The 19,024-nt window shown below is 32.1% G+C and overlaps 1 protein-coding gene across 1 annotated transcript; it reads right to left on the minus strand.

The window, feature by feature from the left end:
• Positions 1-912: 912 nt before the first annotated feature.
• Positions 913-6,741, minus strand: LOC132731447 (uncharacterized). Its single transcript, XM_060717633.1, has 4 exons — positions 6,141-6,741; positions 5,610-5,801; positions 5,154-5,444; positions 913-2,356 (listed from the first exon to the last, which is right to left on the minus strand). The coding sequence occupies exons 1-4, from the start codon at positions 6,238-6,240 to the stop codon at positions 1,968-1,970; spliced, it is 972 nt and encodes a 323-aa protein (XP_060573616.1). The 5' UTR covers positions 6,241-6,741; the 3' UTR covers positions 913-1,967.
• Between the last annotated feature and the right edge of the window lie 12,283 nt (positions 6,742-19,024).

The following is a 19,024-nucleotide window of genomic DNA, read 5'->3' on the forward strand; positions in this document are numbered from 1 at the left end:
AAAGAGCGTAGCTATAAACCTTACTTAGAAGTCGTTTAAACGGGAAACTTATTTCATGTTTTGCTTTGAGTTCTAGGTACACTATTTATATCTTGACCTTCATCTTTTGACCAGTCTTCTATAAAGCGGGAAATGTCAATTGACAAGGAGTTTGTGTATTATAGTCACAGTCAATACATTTCACAGGGTAAGAAAAACAAAGTTCAGTCTGACAAGAACTCAAATCCGAAATCGTCGGAATACAGTACCGCGGCTGTAAAGACTGAGCTATTTAGCGTGCATTGGATTATCTTTCTTCATCGAATTTTATAAGGAACTAATATTGACCAAGGACAAAGTATACAGTAAAAACCCTCAATTAAGACCACCACAGGGACCAAAGGATCAAAGTGGTCTTAATTGTGGGATGGTCTTATAATTGTGGATATTCTTATTATTGCTTGCACACCATTTGATTTGGTTTATCAAGTCATTTTATATGAACAATATCATATAATGTATCTTAAAATGTAAATACAATATAAAAGTTTGTTACATCTGATGGAAAGAAAACATGTTCCTGAAGAAATTTAACATAAAATTCTGTTTAATCTGATTTCAATATCAATTATTATATGAAGTACATAATGCACCCATCAAATAAGAAATTAATTCTTTGCAAAATCTTCTATGTGCATAAAGCTACATTAAACCACTGTGAAATTTACTTTTCACCTTATTTCATACAATATCCCAATAATATAAGGTGTTTTTACATCTTTCGAAATCCCCGCTCAGTTAATTCATAGATATTACATTTAATAATACATGTCAACTAGGCAGGACCTTTGGAAACTTTGAAGATACATGCTTTATAAAATGCAGCAAATTTCCAATACATAATCCAGATCTTTACGGACTTTCAATGTACATTGTAATAAAAGAAACGAATATACTTTTCACCTTTCTTTATTATTTACAGATGTATATAGAAAAATTTAGCACATGACCTCTTTTTTTTTTTTCTTTTTTTTTTTGGGGGGGGTGGGGGGTCTTGCTTTAATTTGCTTTATATATTAATTTAGTATCAGCCTTTTTAATAATGAAACTTATTCAAACACAACATCTACAGTTAAATACTAAACATGCTTTTGGTTCATTTAGACAATGCATACAATTAATGTACCGTCAAGGTAAAAGCATGATAACATGAGAATCAAGTAGGATAAATCGGATATAGGAGGTTTATCCAGTGAATTCAAAGTGGCAAACTGCCGTGATCTGGGACGGGTGAGGGGTAAACTATCAACACCAACGCCACCAGATAGTTTATATTGAAAATCACATATATCTAATATCTACACTGGATTTATCAAGTTCCAATACCTGTTTATATGTATCATTAAGTTGATTGTATGTTCAGATATCAGGTAATTTTAAAGGGTATTTGTTAAACAATGTCTTGGTTTTTTCTATGGTACATATATACACAATTTAAATACAATTTCAGACATAAAGGAGTAGAAAGCATAAAGTTTTTTGAGAAACTCATTGATTAGACACATCTTGCATTATATCAAAACAAAATATGGTATGCTTATAATTCATTTAAAATCGAAAATATTTTTATTAGATGGAAACTAAACGCAATAAAAGCAAAAATCATTTAAGAGTAGATTTAATAAAAAAAAAGCTGAAGACTACTTTTGATAGTTCTATCCCCGAGTTTTTCTAAAATTATATATATTTATAAATTTTGCGGCTGGAAAATTTTGACAGATAATAAAATGTATAAATATTGTCTTTTGGAAAAGTGTTTTAAACTATTAATTGTCATAACTAAAATTAACCGGAACGGAAATGGCAAATGTACAAGTCTTGTGATTGCTTAGAAAAATGTTGGTATATATCATAAAGATATAGATGTCTTTCTACTTATAGTAACTCACTTAACACACTATTTTCTTCCTACAATGACTAACACAGTATTAGTATTGACTTCCTTTATAATTTTCTGGTTTCTTTTGTAATGGCATAGACAGATGTGGAAATACTCGTTGTAATCTTGCTTTTGAGTATAGACATTTTTGTCGTATTTCTTCCTGGCTAAAGTCTGGTCTATACCTTTCAGGAAGTTGGTCGTCTGTTAATTTACCAAGAATTTTCCAAATTGTTGTCGACATGCCGGAATGTTTGTGCAAATTTGAAAGATTTTTCATGTGTGTTTTAGGATCTCCAAGTTCAGTTACAAGTGGTAGGAGAGAGTCGAGGCTTGCACTAAGCTTATCTAGACGCTGCATAAATTCATCATTCTGCTCTTTTAAAATAGCAATAACGTGTTGATGTTGATGCAGCATTTCCACTGGAACCATTTTACCTAATGTATCAAAATAAGTAAGGTGAATTTAAATAAAGCACACGCATTTTGAATTCTATTGCAGAAAACAAACATTGCTATGTATATATAATGTATTCCAAATGTCATATGATCTTTTTATCTAACAAAGTTTGCATTGAAATAAAATTAATATGTTTCGTTATTTCCACGGCGAAAATTTAATTTATATTCGTTTACTAGTATACCTTGTTCATACATGAGTAATATATAGATAGATAGTAGTTAATATAAAATCTAGTATTAAAAATAGATAAGATATGAAATGATAAAGCTCCCTGGAGGAACAATTGATATGAATTCTTTAAGATGAAGATATAAGATATCTTTATTCTATATTTACTTTGTACGTTCTTTTTTAAAAAAAAAATAAAACCATTTCATATATACTGATAAAAGATTTAAAATCCAAGAATAATAAACGCTCAGTGAACTTCCCGAGGAAAGTCACGGTTGGCCACGTGAAGTAATGGCTATGAATTATTACTTTAGTCACGACGACCGAGTGTAAGTAATGTGAATTTAACGAAAACTATCTGTTTCATTAATGGAATTTAAGCATGAGACATTATGCCAATGACTAGTTGTGTACATAAATTCAACAGTAACAACAGTATGTGCGAAATGTATCTTTGTTATCATCCTAACATTAAGATATGTCACATAGTGACCAACAAGAAAATTTACTGAGTGTATAGACCTTTTTACTGTACTATTTTTCCATAGCAACGTATGTTGCATTTCGCGCATGCGCATTCTGCGTAGGGCAAAAGCGCAATAACGTACGATAGCATACATTTAGCGCACTTAAAGTCTTAAAAACGGCGTGATTTCTAGTTATGTCACACAGAAAAAAGAAAATTTGGGATGAATTAAATTAAAGCGGTAAGTACTTAAAACGTGAATTGATATTTATAACAGATATACATAATTAGCGGGACTTATAATTCAACGACCAAAAGTCCTCTGTTCAAGGTATCATTAGGTGACTATTTCATCAGTAATTTAAATTAAAACAGCAGGGTGTTAAAGATCACAAACTAAAAACCCATGTATTACATAATATTACACAATTGGTTTTCCTTTGAAAGTGGATTTGCAAGGCGGTAAGTGTCAAACAAATTGACACGTATCCGGTTGTTATTTGCCAGCTTCTTAACAATATCATTCAACCGGGTCGTTTTAGTACCATGACATAGTTAATTACTTAAAATTATGAAAATGATTCATCGTAATTTAAGTAATTTTTATTTTTATACCAATATCATCAATGTTTATTGAAGTGACAAATAGTGTACGTGACGTGCATTTCCATGTGTTACAAGGAACCGGACAAAATGTGTGTTATTCCGCCACCCACCCTAACTTCACAAGAGTTTGAAAAATTATTTAAATATATTATTTGACTTAAAAAATTTATGTTTGGCATCTCAGTCAAGTCGGATAAAGGATAAAATTAGCTAAACTGAAAACTAAAAATGCATTATATCACGTGTTACTACTTTTTTTTCAGAATGATATTTAACCTCGATTTTAAAATTTATATAAAAATGTTACGTTTTATATGTAATAATTTTTGTGTCGCCTCTACGGAGTAGTGGCGACATATAGGGATCACTTCTCCGTCGTCTGTCTGTCCGTCTGTCTGTCTGTCTCTGTCTGTCCGTCTGTCCGTCAAAAAACTTGTCCGGACTACTTCTCATAAACTACTGGTGCAATTTCATCCAAACTTTCCAGGAATGATCAGTACCAAGTCTAGTTGTGCATATTGTCAGCATTTTCCGGTTCAGTGATTTTTGTCAGAGTTATGGCCCTTTAATAATTTTTATTTTTAAAGTTTGTCCGGAGTACTTCTCTTATACCTTATACTACTGCTCTTGTTTTTAATATGGACGTTTTCAACAACAATTAAATTGACTTCTTTAATTGCTATATATATATATATATATATATATATATATATATATATATATATATATATATATATATATATATATATTATATATATATATATATATATATATATATATATATATATCCATATATTTTTACAACAATAATCTCAATGTCAGGTCAGTGGTGATCGTAAGGGGGGGTCTTAAACAATCGTCTTTTCCATGTCTTTTTTGAGCAATCCTGACCAAAAAGCTATGAAGGCAATTCTTTTCTGTTTCTGTTAAAAACTATTTTATATAATTTTCTAATTTTTACCTTAAACAAACTCGGAATGGTCTATGAATTTCTACATCATTTCTATGTAGGGCATGGCTCTTTTTGCCCTACGCAAATTGTGCATGCGCGAAAAAATACTACTTCCGGTCATTTTTTTCATAGCAACGGACCTCGTCGTAAAAAGGTCTATAATTATCTATCACTACATCTTAAGTATTGATGACATTCAATGGATCAAATTATAATGTATCTTTTAGTAGTACATGTATCAATTATCAGATACCATCAGTTTATACAGCTTATTGTAAAGTAAATACATAAACTGATTATACGGTCATTGTAAGTGTGAAGTACAGTAAAACTTTTTATCTTTCATTTCAGCAAAATAAGTAAGGTCAAATTCTTACAATCAATAAAGATAGCAATAAAATTGTCCTACTTATAGCCAATACAAAGTTTTTACCAAGACTATAAAATAACATTTGCAGTCTACTCAGCTGAGGAGTTCATATCAGCATTTTTGGAATATGTTATAAATGAGCGATAAATGATATAATTGTATATAGCCTTTAAGTCAGTTAGATGACAAATATTAATATATTAATACCTTTGATTTTATATGCCACACTTCGTATGTAAATATCCGTTATTCCAAAACAATTTAAACCTGTTTCTTTGTCATCGCTTTCATAAAGTTCTTGCAATAGTTCTGCATGTGTACTCGGTAACTCAAGGACACAAATGTACCCACCAGAGTTCATTTCTTCTACCCGATTGATGGTTATTTTGTTAATCGGTGCAAACAAGAGGTCTGATAGTTTTTGCACTAATTCTCGCACGTGGCCCTTAGAATATGACAAGTGCTCTATTCTTAAAGTTATTTGCTCGTTATCACTTCCTAGAAAATACAATAATGATACATAATAATATATTTGATTCTATAATGTTTTATATCTATGTAAATGAAAAATATTCAAATAAATAATTAAATAATTTGCTGCAAAAGATGCATGTACATGATGGAATAACATTTTTGACAATTAACAGACAGAATAAAATATACCTGCATACATGTCCTTTGAGTCTGAAGTCACCGTTTTTCTGTATTCTAATGCAATGTTTATTAGGTCCTTTCTTTTGAGGACAGACAACATTTCCTGAAGAATTTCCATACGAGATAGGTTTATCTTCCCTATTAGTTCTTTCAAAAGTTGTTGAAACGTTTCAATACATTGCACGTCCATCAGGTAGTGGTCTTTCAAAGATAAAAACTATTGATTTATAGACAGATAAATAAGTCCCTAATATTCATCTATTTATTCTTAATTTTCACTCTTTGTAATAATCAGATCACAATTCATTGTAAAATCTGTGAAAATACCAAGGAGTTAACAGAACATATACATATATACATATATGCAGTATTATGTCTGATAACTTGTCAGTATAAACTAACCAAATATAAAAAAATCATGTATGCATACAATTATTATCATTTTCACAACATTAAGTTTCAGATTGAATTGTATGATAAAGATAATAAATAAACGATGCATTCTATACAATAATTATACAATTAAACTGAAATGGTTACCTTTCGTAAATTGTTTCAATATATCCATTTCATTTTTGGATATTTTATTATTTAATCCAGAAATAAAGTCTTCAAAAGTGTGTTCGTCTTTAGAATCCATTGAAAGACTCAGACAGGCAACCTATGAATATGCTTTTAATAAAACAAATACTTGTACAAAACACTTATAACGTTACAATAACTACTTTACATCGTCATTTAATCATCAAACATCTTATTCGGTGAATGAAATAGTATTTACTTAGCTATAAATAGCATTTTAAACAACACTTCCATAAATGGAATTGAGGTCGAGAATAAAATGTAGGTCTTTCCATGAATGAGTTAATAATAGCAGGAAATAAAGTATGACTTAATTTAATGTGAACAAAAGATGCGTTCTATATGTTAACCTAGTAGTGTGGTTACATTGGTACAGTTCGGCCCGTCGATATCTATATGATTATCATCCAAACTTTAAATGAATATGTCGACAAAGAGTCATAGATGGTGATGAAAGTTTAATATCTAACATAAAATAAGAAGTATTATCACAATGTCGTAGATATTTATGTCAAATTGTTAGTTAAAAACTATATATTACTTGCAACTTACTTTATATTTAAATAAAAAAGGAATTTTTCATAGACAGAAGTGTATTTTCTTTTAAAGCAACTCTCAAAGAATAGTTGCCAAATATCAGTGAAAGTGTCGATTGCAGTGTCAAAACTGTGCAACGTAAACGTACTTGCCATGAAAAGATAATGATTAAATACAAATGATTCTTAATAATGCTAAAATAATCAAAGAGTGATCTTATGTTTTATGTTTATCTAAAAAATACCTTCCCCTTCCCTTGCCACTTCTACAAAAACAACATCTAAAAATAACTAGATTCCACAATACCGTCATTAAAGATTTCAAGCAATCTCTTACAGTCATTGAACCATCCCAACATATTCAAAATTGCCTTGCCCTTTGCAAAACTGTGTTTGTGATTTGTTTTCCAGGTAATGAGTCAAGATTTCTTTAAATACACCTGTATTACTATGTTTAAATATGTAAATTGTAAATGGAATTACCTATCTTTCAATCTAGACATGGGCAGTGAGAATTTCAAAATATACACTTATTGAATAGCGAGCAGAATAGACCACGCTCTTGTTCTGCACTGATCGCATTGATAGAATCTGTTGTCTTCCAGCAGGCTTAACGGGTTAACCGATATGTCATAAGATTTTATTTCATATTATGTATGTTGGGTTACAGTATTGTTGTTAAAAATGTTTTTGTTGCGTCATTTTCATTTTTAATTTGTGTTATAGTTTTAGTCTAAAAGAATTACTAAGAGATCATTTGTTCAGGTCACATATTTTATGTTGAACTAATAAATTAAAGGTTGTCCCTACAAAATAACCGTAAAAGTCATCTCATCTTGAGAAATATCAACGCCAACGCCTTTTTTCGAGAAATTGATACACTAATTATGATTACAATGTATATTGTAATTCAAGGTCACCAGTCAGTGAAAAGGAAGAGATATCGTGAAAAGTGCATGATAGGAAAATATTGTTGTGTAAAGTGCAGGATATGTTAGGCTCCTTCAGGTCATATATACTTGACTTCTGTTTGTATTTACTTCCTAGTGGGTTGGAAAATATAATAACATAATTATTATCGTAACTAGATTTGTGGTTTGAAACTTCTTCAAGGTCAATGTTCTCAATTGAACATGCCCCACCTCGATGCAAACTTTTTGTGAACTTACTTTACTCGTCTTGAAAAATAAATATCACGTACATGTGCACCTTCTAATTCTTTTCATGGTTCATACTTTAAATGAGTCTTTGGTCCTTCTGTTTAGTACTTTTTTTCAAGATGATGATGTACATTATAAATTTTCAAATCTAACAGTAGTAAAAGTACTTAACCATCAAGGTGTAGAATGGAGCAGTTATTGTTGTATGTTTCAAAATAATATACTATTGCGGACATCTCCTAAAACAGTATACTTTACAAAATAAAGCAAAATTATACCGGGTATAAATATTGCCTTTGATAATTTTGCAGACGGACAGATAAAATGGACAGCCAAAATTCATAATTTCTCGCAAGTCTTGTTGACCCAAAGATTATGGTATGAATCAGTTGTAAGCGAAACTTAGTTATGTATTTTATCTAATTTGTGTTTTTCCGTTATTGCTTATTCCATATTTTGAGCACGTCAGACATACTGGCGTGAAGAAAACTAGTGCAATCTAGTGAGACAATGGTAGTGAATTTTTAAGCGGAGGATTTTAGAACACGGCTTTAAGTTTAAAATTATAAGCCAACACTACAAAGAAGTTAATTGGTGCATATATACACAACAACAACAACAACAACAACAACAATCACTAAAATTATTAGAAGCCACGTCACAATAGTAACAATATGACTGATTAACATAAAATAAAGAGTGGGTTACAAATTCTACTTTAAACGTTATTTTCATCACATGGGGACAGTAATTATATTGTCAAAACTGCTGCATTTCGAAATATACATTTATGATTAACTGATAAATAGTAAGTACATGTACATACATGTATGTAATAAACTATATATGTTTACTTCTAGAAAAGGTGTAACAAAAGAGAGTAGTAGAGCATTACGATATTTAAAAAAAACTTAACACAATTTGTTATTATTTCTTCTATCAATTGTATAGTTACTTATCAAATTATCATACATACTAATGTAAACTCATGCAAATGAATATCAGGTGGCGTGAGAAAATACGAATACGTCACTACAGGTGCACGCTTTTCACGTACATAGACAATACTACAATATTGCAAATATTTACAACCGCTAAGAAAGGCTATAAATATTAAATCGTTCGTTACTAAGATAGTCAGGGAGCAATATATGAAAATTAGGTAGAACTTGAATTCATTTGGATTTAACTTAGAAAATCGTTAGGCCTGTCTTGTTCTAGCTATTAGTCTTAAAACGTTCAGTAATAGAACATGCTAAAAATACAATATTTTTAAGAAGATCAAAATTTTCTGTTGATAATAATTCCTTAAATTTCAACACGTTTGGTCTACTTAAAAAGTAAGTTGGGATGTATCGCTTCGCTTTCTTTGAAGACAGAAACAAGGACACACTAACATATAGTGAAATTCATCACCGACTTCATTTAACATACAAAGATTGCTTTTATGCGCTTCATATGGAAGATGTGAGTCTACATTGATGTAAGCTCAGCTAATTGGATACAAAATTAATAAAAAAAAAAGGTTGCAAGTTTTTTCTCTTTATGAAAGAACAACAGATAAATATGTTTAAGCGCCGTTTCCTAGGTCGTTTGCCCTTTTTTATAGTCGTTTTCAATTTGCTATGAAAATAATTTATTTTGCGCGTTGCAGTTGCATTTTTTAAAATTAAGGTGCTTATATTTCAGGTGCCTATATTATAGAATTGAATTCTAGATGTGGTTTGTAGAATAGTAAAGCATTTCTTTGTTCATATATTAAGGTAAATGTGTAGCTATTCGTTCTAGGTTTCTGTTAGCCTTAATGATATGCCATTCTGTGTTTGCAACATTTTCAATTTATTTTCTGGTCAAACATCACTCATTAACCCTTCGGATTTTACAGATCTTATTAATAATCAAGTCTTTCATGCAAAAGTCAGAGGATGCACTAAATAATTGTACAATGTGCAAACATGTAGTTTTGCATTTTGTATGAAACAATTTTGCCATTTATTTATCTATTCACATGCATAGAAAATGTTGTTCATTTAAGACAGAATATGTTTTTATGTGGTCTGCATGAGAGCTTGATATAAACTTTACTTAGAAATCGTTGGTAGGGAAACTTACTGAATGCTGCTTTGAATTCTAATTAAATACACTATTTATATCTTGACTTTCATCTTTTGCTTTTGACAGAGGACATTGTCAATTGACCCGGAGTTTTGTATTATACAGTCACAGTTGACAAATTTCACAGGGTAAGAAAAACAAAGTTCAGTCTGACCAAAACTCTATTCCCAAATCGTCCGAATATACCGTTACAGATTGGGCTATCCGGCCCCTCTACATAGTCTCTACTCTGATAATATCTTTTGTGACGGGTGCATTTAATTGAATTTTATCATGAACTTACATCCACCGAGGAAAATTTATAATTATATTTGCATGAAATACAAGGTCTCTAAAATGAAATTCTATTTGAAAGACCCAGTTATGATTTATCGTCTCTTATCGTCCCTTGAAAGGGCCAGATCCAGAATTTTTTGGCTAGGGGCGGGCTAATTTTGAAAGTCCAAACTACCCCCTTAGAGAGGGGTCTGGGGATCCTCCCGCTGGAAAAAAATGAAATCTACATGTTAAATGGTTGCATCTGGTGCAATTTAGGTGCACATTTTGAAATGGAAGTGTCTTCATATTTTTCACAAAATTTCAGACTTTATAAAATTTGTGTTGAAATTACATTTTATTCTTGCACAAGTCGAAGAAAATCAACCTAATATTTACTGATTCTAGGGAAAAACTATGATTTAACGGAATCTTCCAGACAGGCATATACATTTAAATTGTCCTGCTTGCAGCCCTGATAAGGTATAGCATAAACCAGCGTCTTTCAATATGCCATCTTTGATATACTTTTTTTTTAGGCCAGGGTGTCGGGGTGGGGGGGATTTCAGCTGCTTAACCCTCCCCCCCCCCACCCCGGTGTGCCGGGCCTTCTTAATCAACAGACCTACATAATATTTCAAATATTTCAAGAACATAATTACTTTCATTTGATGAATTATTTGTAAGATAAGGCGACAAAAAGGGAGAAGGTTAAGACAACATAATGCTAATCTAGACGAATTGGCAACACGGAACAATACCGTATCATCAGGATTTAGACACTTTTAAAGCGTCGAAATAATATGGATCTGATAAAGCATCTGCCTTTTTGTGTAGCCCGGGGTTCTATGATATCACGGTACTAAACGTTTATCGGGAAAATATTTAAATATAAATATCATAAATGAATGAAATTTTTCTTCCATCTTATAATTGAACCTTTTCCAGAACTGTTTGTCAAAAAATTATTTCAAAAGAACCAATAAAAATGACATTTTTTTTTAAATATTTTTAATGTCTGCCATTTTTGGTAATTTCAGAGGAGGTTACTACGGTCAAGTCAAGTCAAGTAAATTTTATTTACAAGTCGGATACATCAACAATAAACCACAGACGCTTGGGGTTTGGAGCTCAAAACGCCTTTAAAATCCAAATAAAATGCATATTTGTCAATCCCAGGACATGTACTGATCATATATATCAAAAAATCTTAATATACTGGCATGCGAGCAGTTCCCGTACAAAAATCGTAGTTACTTAAACATTATTTTTTATTACGCTCACTCACCAAAATTTGAATGTTACACATCAATATTCGGCTCGTCACACAAATCATGGAAATTCCATCATGTTCTAAACATAGAATAACCCTTAGTTATGAGGCCTCATATGGGGTACCGAAATTATCCATTATTTTGTATGAAGAGAAGTAGTTGTTCCCGTACATAAAATTTAACCCATTATAATTATTACAATTTTATTATATCGAACCTATTTTAACAGACCATTTTCTAAGAGATAAATAGATGTAATTCAGGAAATAGAAAGCAGACTAAACGCGTGTATCTATTACCCGGTACCGTTACCCCCAATGCATTCACATGTGATGGCATGCTTGTATGCATGATATTTTATGCATCAAAGCCATAAAATTATTTTATATAGTAATATTGGTCATAATTCTGATAATTAAACAAGTTTTCATCACATTGCCTTCTTATCTGTAAACAGGTGGTATTAGTGGAAAACCCTTTAACATGCCTCACGTGTAAGTATGTTTGCGCATGCGCGCAAGGACGGAATCCCCCAGATAAAACAAGGTCAAGTTTTGACAACGCACAGGTGAAAGTGATTTAAAATGAGACTTTTTATACGTACTGTCGAACTGACACTTAGATTTTGTCTCGTTTATGTATCTGCTTGATTTGAAATGAATTTTTAAAGAATGTATGTAACAATCAAGCGTTTAAATGAAAAATACGGGTACTGCTTCTGTACGGGAACTGCTCGCATGCCAGTATGCCGTTTTGAAAAAAAATCATATTTCAACAACTATAATAATACACAAGATAAAAATGTTCGCCGGAAAAAATCCGCACCCCTACCGTCATAATCACCATGTATTTTAATCCATTTCCAATATTTTCACATAATCCTTTGGTCCATCAACACAGAAGATATAATTCTTCACGATGATGGTCAATTTTAAACTTTAACGGTAATATAAACAACGCAACAGCCGAAATAAACATCAATTTTATCGCCGTTTTTTTTCAACGACAAAATCTTTCGATAAATTCAATGGACCAGACGGCTATGAACGAAGCTATCCGATTATGTGGTTCCCAAACTTAAAAGCGCTGCGCATTTTGCACACGGCATAGCTAGGGCCACATAATCGGATAGCTTCGTTCATAGCCGTCTGGTCCATTGAATTTATCGAAAGATTTTGTCGTTGAAAAAAAACGGCGATAAAATTGATGTTTATTTCGGCTGTTGCGTTGTTTATATTACCGTTAAAGTTTAAAATTGACCATCATCGTGAAGAATTATATCTTCTGTGTCGATGGACCAAAGGATTATGTGAAAATATTGGAAATGGATTAAAATACATGGTGATTATGACGGTAGGGGTGCGGATTTTTTCCGGCGAACATTTTTATCTTGTGTTGAAATATGATTTTTTTTCAAAACGGCATATATTAAGATTTTTTGATATATATGATCAGTACATGTCCTGGGATTGACAAATATGCATTTTATTTGGATTTTAAAGGCGTTTTGAGCTCCAAACCCCAAGCGTCTGTGCAATAAACATAAGCTCTGATGAGCTTTTTACACCGACTATCAAGGTAATCCCCAAAAAAGCAAGTAAGGAAGGATAGATGGGTCAAAACTTTCAAGTCAATTTGTGAAAAACTTCCAACAGTTAACTTGCTATAAAATTAAAACTCGTCCGGTCATGTGTTTTGACGCTCATCTATTTTGACGCCATTTTTGTTTTGACCTAACAAATGACGAAAACGACCTCGCATGACGTCATAATTTGCTGACTGCACTGCAAGCATGTACTTGCAACGTATAACTAAAACATGTGGAAAGACAGAGACATTTCACTGAAAATACTTCACCTTTATCAAATTTACTGTATTTTTTCATCTTTTTACTAATGCAAATTCAATCGATGTTTATGCAAGCCATAATTTTGCAAATAAAGCCTTTGAAAAATCTTTACCTGCCCTTTTCTGTTTCTATCCTCCATTTTAAAATATCTTATGAGTGTCATGTGACTAAAACTTTGCAAAGTGTCCTTAATATTCACTGTAGCATAAGGTGTACAGCTTATATTGTTTGAAAACGTTAATTGGTTTTTAATTGATACTGAGTAAAATTCATAATGGGTTAACTATTGTATATAAAGTTTAAAAAAGAAAGAAAAAAATCATGGTTTCAAATCAACATATACATATCTTTACAACATCTTTCATTTTAGATATATTTTTCAGCCCTGTAAGCCAAATACAGATGCTATTCATCAAGATTAATGGTAAATACATTCAAAGTGAAATTGACAGGTGCACCTATTAAGACCACTGCTAGGGTGTATGGCATTCCTAAATAATGGACAGTTTTATATGAAATAAAACATAATTTTAAGTTTTCACGATGTTGTTTCATTGCAGGTTTGCTCATTAAAAATATTCTTTTGCTGTTCACATTACATTGTACAATGAAATATCCTTTTAAAATAACTACCCAATGAAAAGGCGTCATTTCATATGACTGTAAACAGCAATGGATGCCTCCACGGTCTGTTTACTCAAGTACAAAACTTAACTGATTTTGAATTTTTAACAAACATAAAAATGGTTTGCAGTGATAAACAACATGCCATAGTAACTTTATATTGTATATTATTTAATGATCAAGTTCAATATAAAAAATTGCACTTGTTAAACAGCTTAAGGGCGTCAAAACTAATGACTCTAGGATATGAACAGACTATACGTCAGTATATGTGTTAATAACATATTTTAATTGACTGTGTAAAAACCAGTAAGGAAAATGGTAGTCAAATATGAAGGTTTTATAAAATAGTTTTCTTGACACAAATACATTCATTATTCACCAAATTAAATTTATTGGCAGATGAAAATGAATCTAGTGTGCAAGTTTTAAAAATATTAGCATCATCATGTGTTGCTTTTACTACTGGTTGGGGACCACCAAAACCGGACAACCACCAAACCCGGACGGCCCCGAAAATGCTTAATTTAGTATTTTCTTTGTTCAGTGGTTGTCAGTCACTTTTTTTATCAACAATAAATGCATGTTTCTTCTAAAATTAAATAAATAAATTTATTTCAACCTCCATAAATGGTAATATTTAAATGGCTATTTCAAGAATGTGTTGAACCTAAAATTTGGGGTCAAGAAAGCAATGCCTGACCTCATTTACCAGCTATAATCATTTGCAGAGTAAACAAGAGAATATTCAAAACTTCAGCATTTGTTTCTGAAATTAGTGTATAACATTGTTAAAAATAAAAATTAAAACACCCAAAGTTTTATCTGAATTATTAATCCACATATGTACATATCTGTCCGGACACATGGTACTGTTAGTGTAGACAATTTAGGTAATTTTTATACCCTAACTTGTCGAGCCTCAGATATAAGTGTCAATACAATTAGAAATAAACAAACTAGTTTGTTAGTTAGGAGAAGAACCTAGCTGAACTGTGTCAAATTTTTAGGTCTCTAGGTTAAAAATTATGAAATCTGTACAGAAAAATGTACGGTCCCCGACCAGTAGCAGTCACAGAAAATTTAAATACCTTGATATCATAGAACCCTTGATATCATAGGAACTGAGTATAAAAGATGTTTAGAAATTCTAGTTAAGAAAATTGTTAAAAATAGACTAAAATGTCAGTTCATTCAAACTGGCGAATGTCAGAATCCAGGAAACATGGTAAATGTTAGAATTTATAAATGCACAAAATAAATTAAGATTGATAAGTTAGATTTTAGCTTTTTTACCATTGTGCAGTGGCAATTGATTTGACCTTAACTGGTTTACCATCCCTAATGCGATCATTGTGACAATAGGCTCGTGGGTATGGGGGTGGCGCGAAAAAGTGTCACTTTTTTTCAACATTTCTCAAACGAAATAGTGTATGGGGCCCAAATAGGACATTTTTAGCTCGACTATTCGATAAGAATAAGTAGAGCTATTGTAGTCACCTGAGCGTCGGCGTAACCACTTGTGTTAAAGTTTTTGTAATACCTCAAATATTTTCAATAGCCATTGTAATAATGCGCTTTGAACTTGAAAACTTTTCACATCATGACCCCAACCTTGTAGCATGAGGAGTTAACTCTTCAGCATTTGACAGAACCTATGCCCCTTTTTCTACTGAATTTACGTTTAATTTTTTGTATACCTCATCTTTCAAAGGTCATTACATAAAGCTTGAACAATGTTGAATCTTTATACTCTTCTTTGAGATAATAGACTCTCTCCAATTACATTAAACATTATAGTTTTTAAACTTTGCAACTTGTTACCATCATGACCCCAACCTTGTAAAATCGGAGGAGAACTTTATTCAGCATTTACAGATTATTCCCCTTTTTACTTATGAATTTACATTAGTTTTTGTATACCTCAATATTTTCAAGTCCATTACATATTGCTTAAACTTTGCATGCTACGATTGGACCCATCATTGACCCCAACCTGTAAACAGGAGGAGGTAACTCTATCAAGCATTTTACAGAATTATGCCCCTTTTTCGACTTAGAATTTACGTTATTAAAAGTTTTTGTAATACCTCAAAATATTTCAAAGTTCATTGACATTAAGGCTTTGAAACATGTGAAATTTTATACTCTTCTTTAGAGCATAATAGGACTCTCTCCAAGCCTATAACTGTAATATGGATTTTAAAGGAAAATTTTGCCTTTTTTTTTACTGAGAAAATTTTAAAACTTTTAATGAAGGCATTTTTTTTACTATCAAGCACTAAGAAAAGTCGAGCGTTGCTGTCCTACCGACAGCTCTTGTTTCACTATTTGAGGCCTAAAAGAGGGGGGGGGGGGGTCGGTCGAAGTGTGTGTTTTGCGTTATATATGAGGTAAAGGGTTTACTTGTTATTTATCAGTAAAATATCCATATATATCTGTTGTATTGTTATAGCCCCATCCGCAGTACGAAAATAGATGTCTGTTCTCTGTGTTCAATGGTGTCTTACGGATTGAATATCATCAGCTTTCCATGGAATCATTACATACATTTTTTCTATAAAATGACTATGAACAGATCCTTAATTGCATTCAACTCCGCAGAAAGCCGAATCAGAAATCACCAGTCAGAAAGTAACCATCATACATGTACATTGTTAGCCTGTTACTATCACTTGAAATGCATCAACCAACATCAAATGATCAAACAAATGAACAATGATTTTAACATATTTAATTTATCTCACGAGGGCACTAGCCCATGCCTGTTTCTACCTGAAAGAAGCCAATTGAAATGTTATGAGCAAATTGAAGTGTGACTGTCACAAGGATGCTACGGCCAAATTTGAAGTAAATCTGCAGAAGATGATTGTTGACGCATGACGACGGACACCAAAGTATCCCCCATTGAAACTAATAGCTCACCCTGAACCTTTGGTTCTCGGGTGAGCTAAAATATTACAGTTGACTCCACTTATAACGCACTAGCTTTTAACAAATTATCATTATTAGAGAACTAAATATGAAATCTCCGGCTGATACTTTCTTTTTTGTGCCCCCACGTTAGTGGCGGGCATTTAGATTTACCCTTGTCCGTCCGTCCGTCCGTCCGTCCTTCCGTCCGTCCTTCCGTCCGTCCGTCCGTTCACTTTTGTGTCCGCACGTAACGTAATTCAAAAAGTATCTTGACCTAGAGTCATGAAACTTTTACAGGAATGTTGATCAGCATGTGTAGTTGTGCACCTGGTATTTTGGTCCGGATATTTTTAGTATTATTCAGAGTTATCGCCCTTGACTTAGTAAAATTTTTCAATTTTCACTTGTGTCGCATGTAACTCCAAAAGTATCTTGACCTAAGTCATGAAACTTTACAGAATGTTGATCAGCATGTGTAGTGTGCACCTGGTATTTCGTCTGATATTTATAGTATTTTCAGAGTTATTGCCCTGACTTAGTAAAATTTTTCATTTTCAACTTGTGTCGCATGTAAATCCCAAAAGTATTGACCTACAGTCATGAAACTTTACAAGGAATGGTTGATCGCAGCATGTGTAGTTGTGCACCTGGTATTTCGTCTGGATATTATTAGTATTTTCAGAGTTATTGCCCTTGACTTAGTAAAATTTGCAATTTTAACTTGTGTCGCACATAACTCAAAAAGTATTTGACCTAGAGTCATGAAAACTTTACAGGAATGTTGATCAGCATGTGTAGTTGTGCACCTGGGTATTTTCGTCTGGATATTTTTAGTATTTTCAGAGTTATTGCCCTTGACTTAGTAAAATTTTGCAATTTTTAACTTGTGTCGCACATAACTCAAAAAGTATTTGAACCTAAGAGTCATGAAACTTTACAGGAATGTTGATCAGCATGTGTAGTTGTGCACCTGGGTATTTTCGTCTGGATATTTTTAGTATTTTCAGAGTTATTGCCCTTGACTTAGTAAAATTTGGCAATTTTCAACTTGTGTCGCACATAACTCAAAAAGTATTTGACCTAGAGTCATGAAACTTTACAGGAATGTTGATCAGCATGTGTAGTTGTGCACCTGGGTATTTTCATCTGAATATTTTAGTATTTTCAGAGTTATTGCCCTTGACTTAGTAAAAATTTGGCAATTTTCAACATGTGTCGCACATAACTCAAAAAGTATTTGACCTACAGTCATGTAACTTTACAGGAATATTTATCAGCATGTGCAGTTGTGCACCAGTATTTTCGTCTGGATTTATTTAGTATTTTTAGAGTTATTGCCCTTCACGTAGAAAATTTTTGCAATTTTTCAACTTGTGTCGCAAGTTTCTCAAAAAAGGATTTGACATAGTCAATAAACCTTATGGGCAGGTTGCTCAGCATATTTTAGATTTGCACCTGGGGTTTGGCTTGTGGATTTATCCAGTATTTGTAGAGTTATTTCCCTTGACTTAGTAAAAAGATTGACAGAACAGTGTCGCGGTGGGGGCACCCGTGTCCTATGGACACATTTCTAGTTTATATAAAATTACAGCGCTGACTACTTAAAACGAATTTTGGCTATTTTTCTTTCAATACTAAAATTGGAGTTCTTAATGAATAGACAGTATTTATTTTTTTGAAATTAAAAACATGTTAAAATTATGCATATAGACTGCAAAACTTTCATCTACAATAAATCAAATACATAGAGGATATTGAATGAGTGTCAGTTCAATACTGAATTTATTGCACAAGTTGAATAAAATCATATTATGCGAGCCTCTGGCGAGCATAATATTATTTTATTCAACGAGTGTAATAAATTCAGTATTGAACTTACACGAATTTAATATTCTATTTATCACATACCCAAAATAAAGACCGTTTAAAGTGAAATAAGAGTCATTTTTCATTGACGCGCCTATAGTATAACGCTAACATTTAGCGCGTCTTTACACTATTTTTGTATAACGCTTATGACATCACGTCAAAATATATGCACGGCCGTGCAATACCATATTTACGGAGTCGCAAAATCGGCACAGGTGTGTGATAAATGAACATAATATATTGT

This window comes from Ruditapes philippinarum, unplaced genomic scaffold (assembly GCF_026571515.1).
Source record: "Ruditapes philippinarum isolate M1 unplaced genomic scaffold, ASM2657151v2 ctg4126_1_1_1_1, whole genome shotgun sequence".
NCBI classification, from domain to species: domain Eukaryota; kingdom Metazoa; phylum Mollusca; class Bivalvia; order Venerida; family Veneridae; genus Ruditapes; species Ruditapes philippinarum.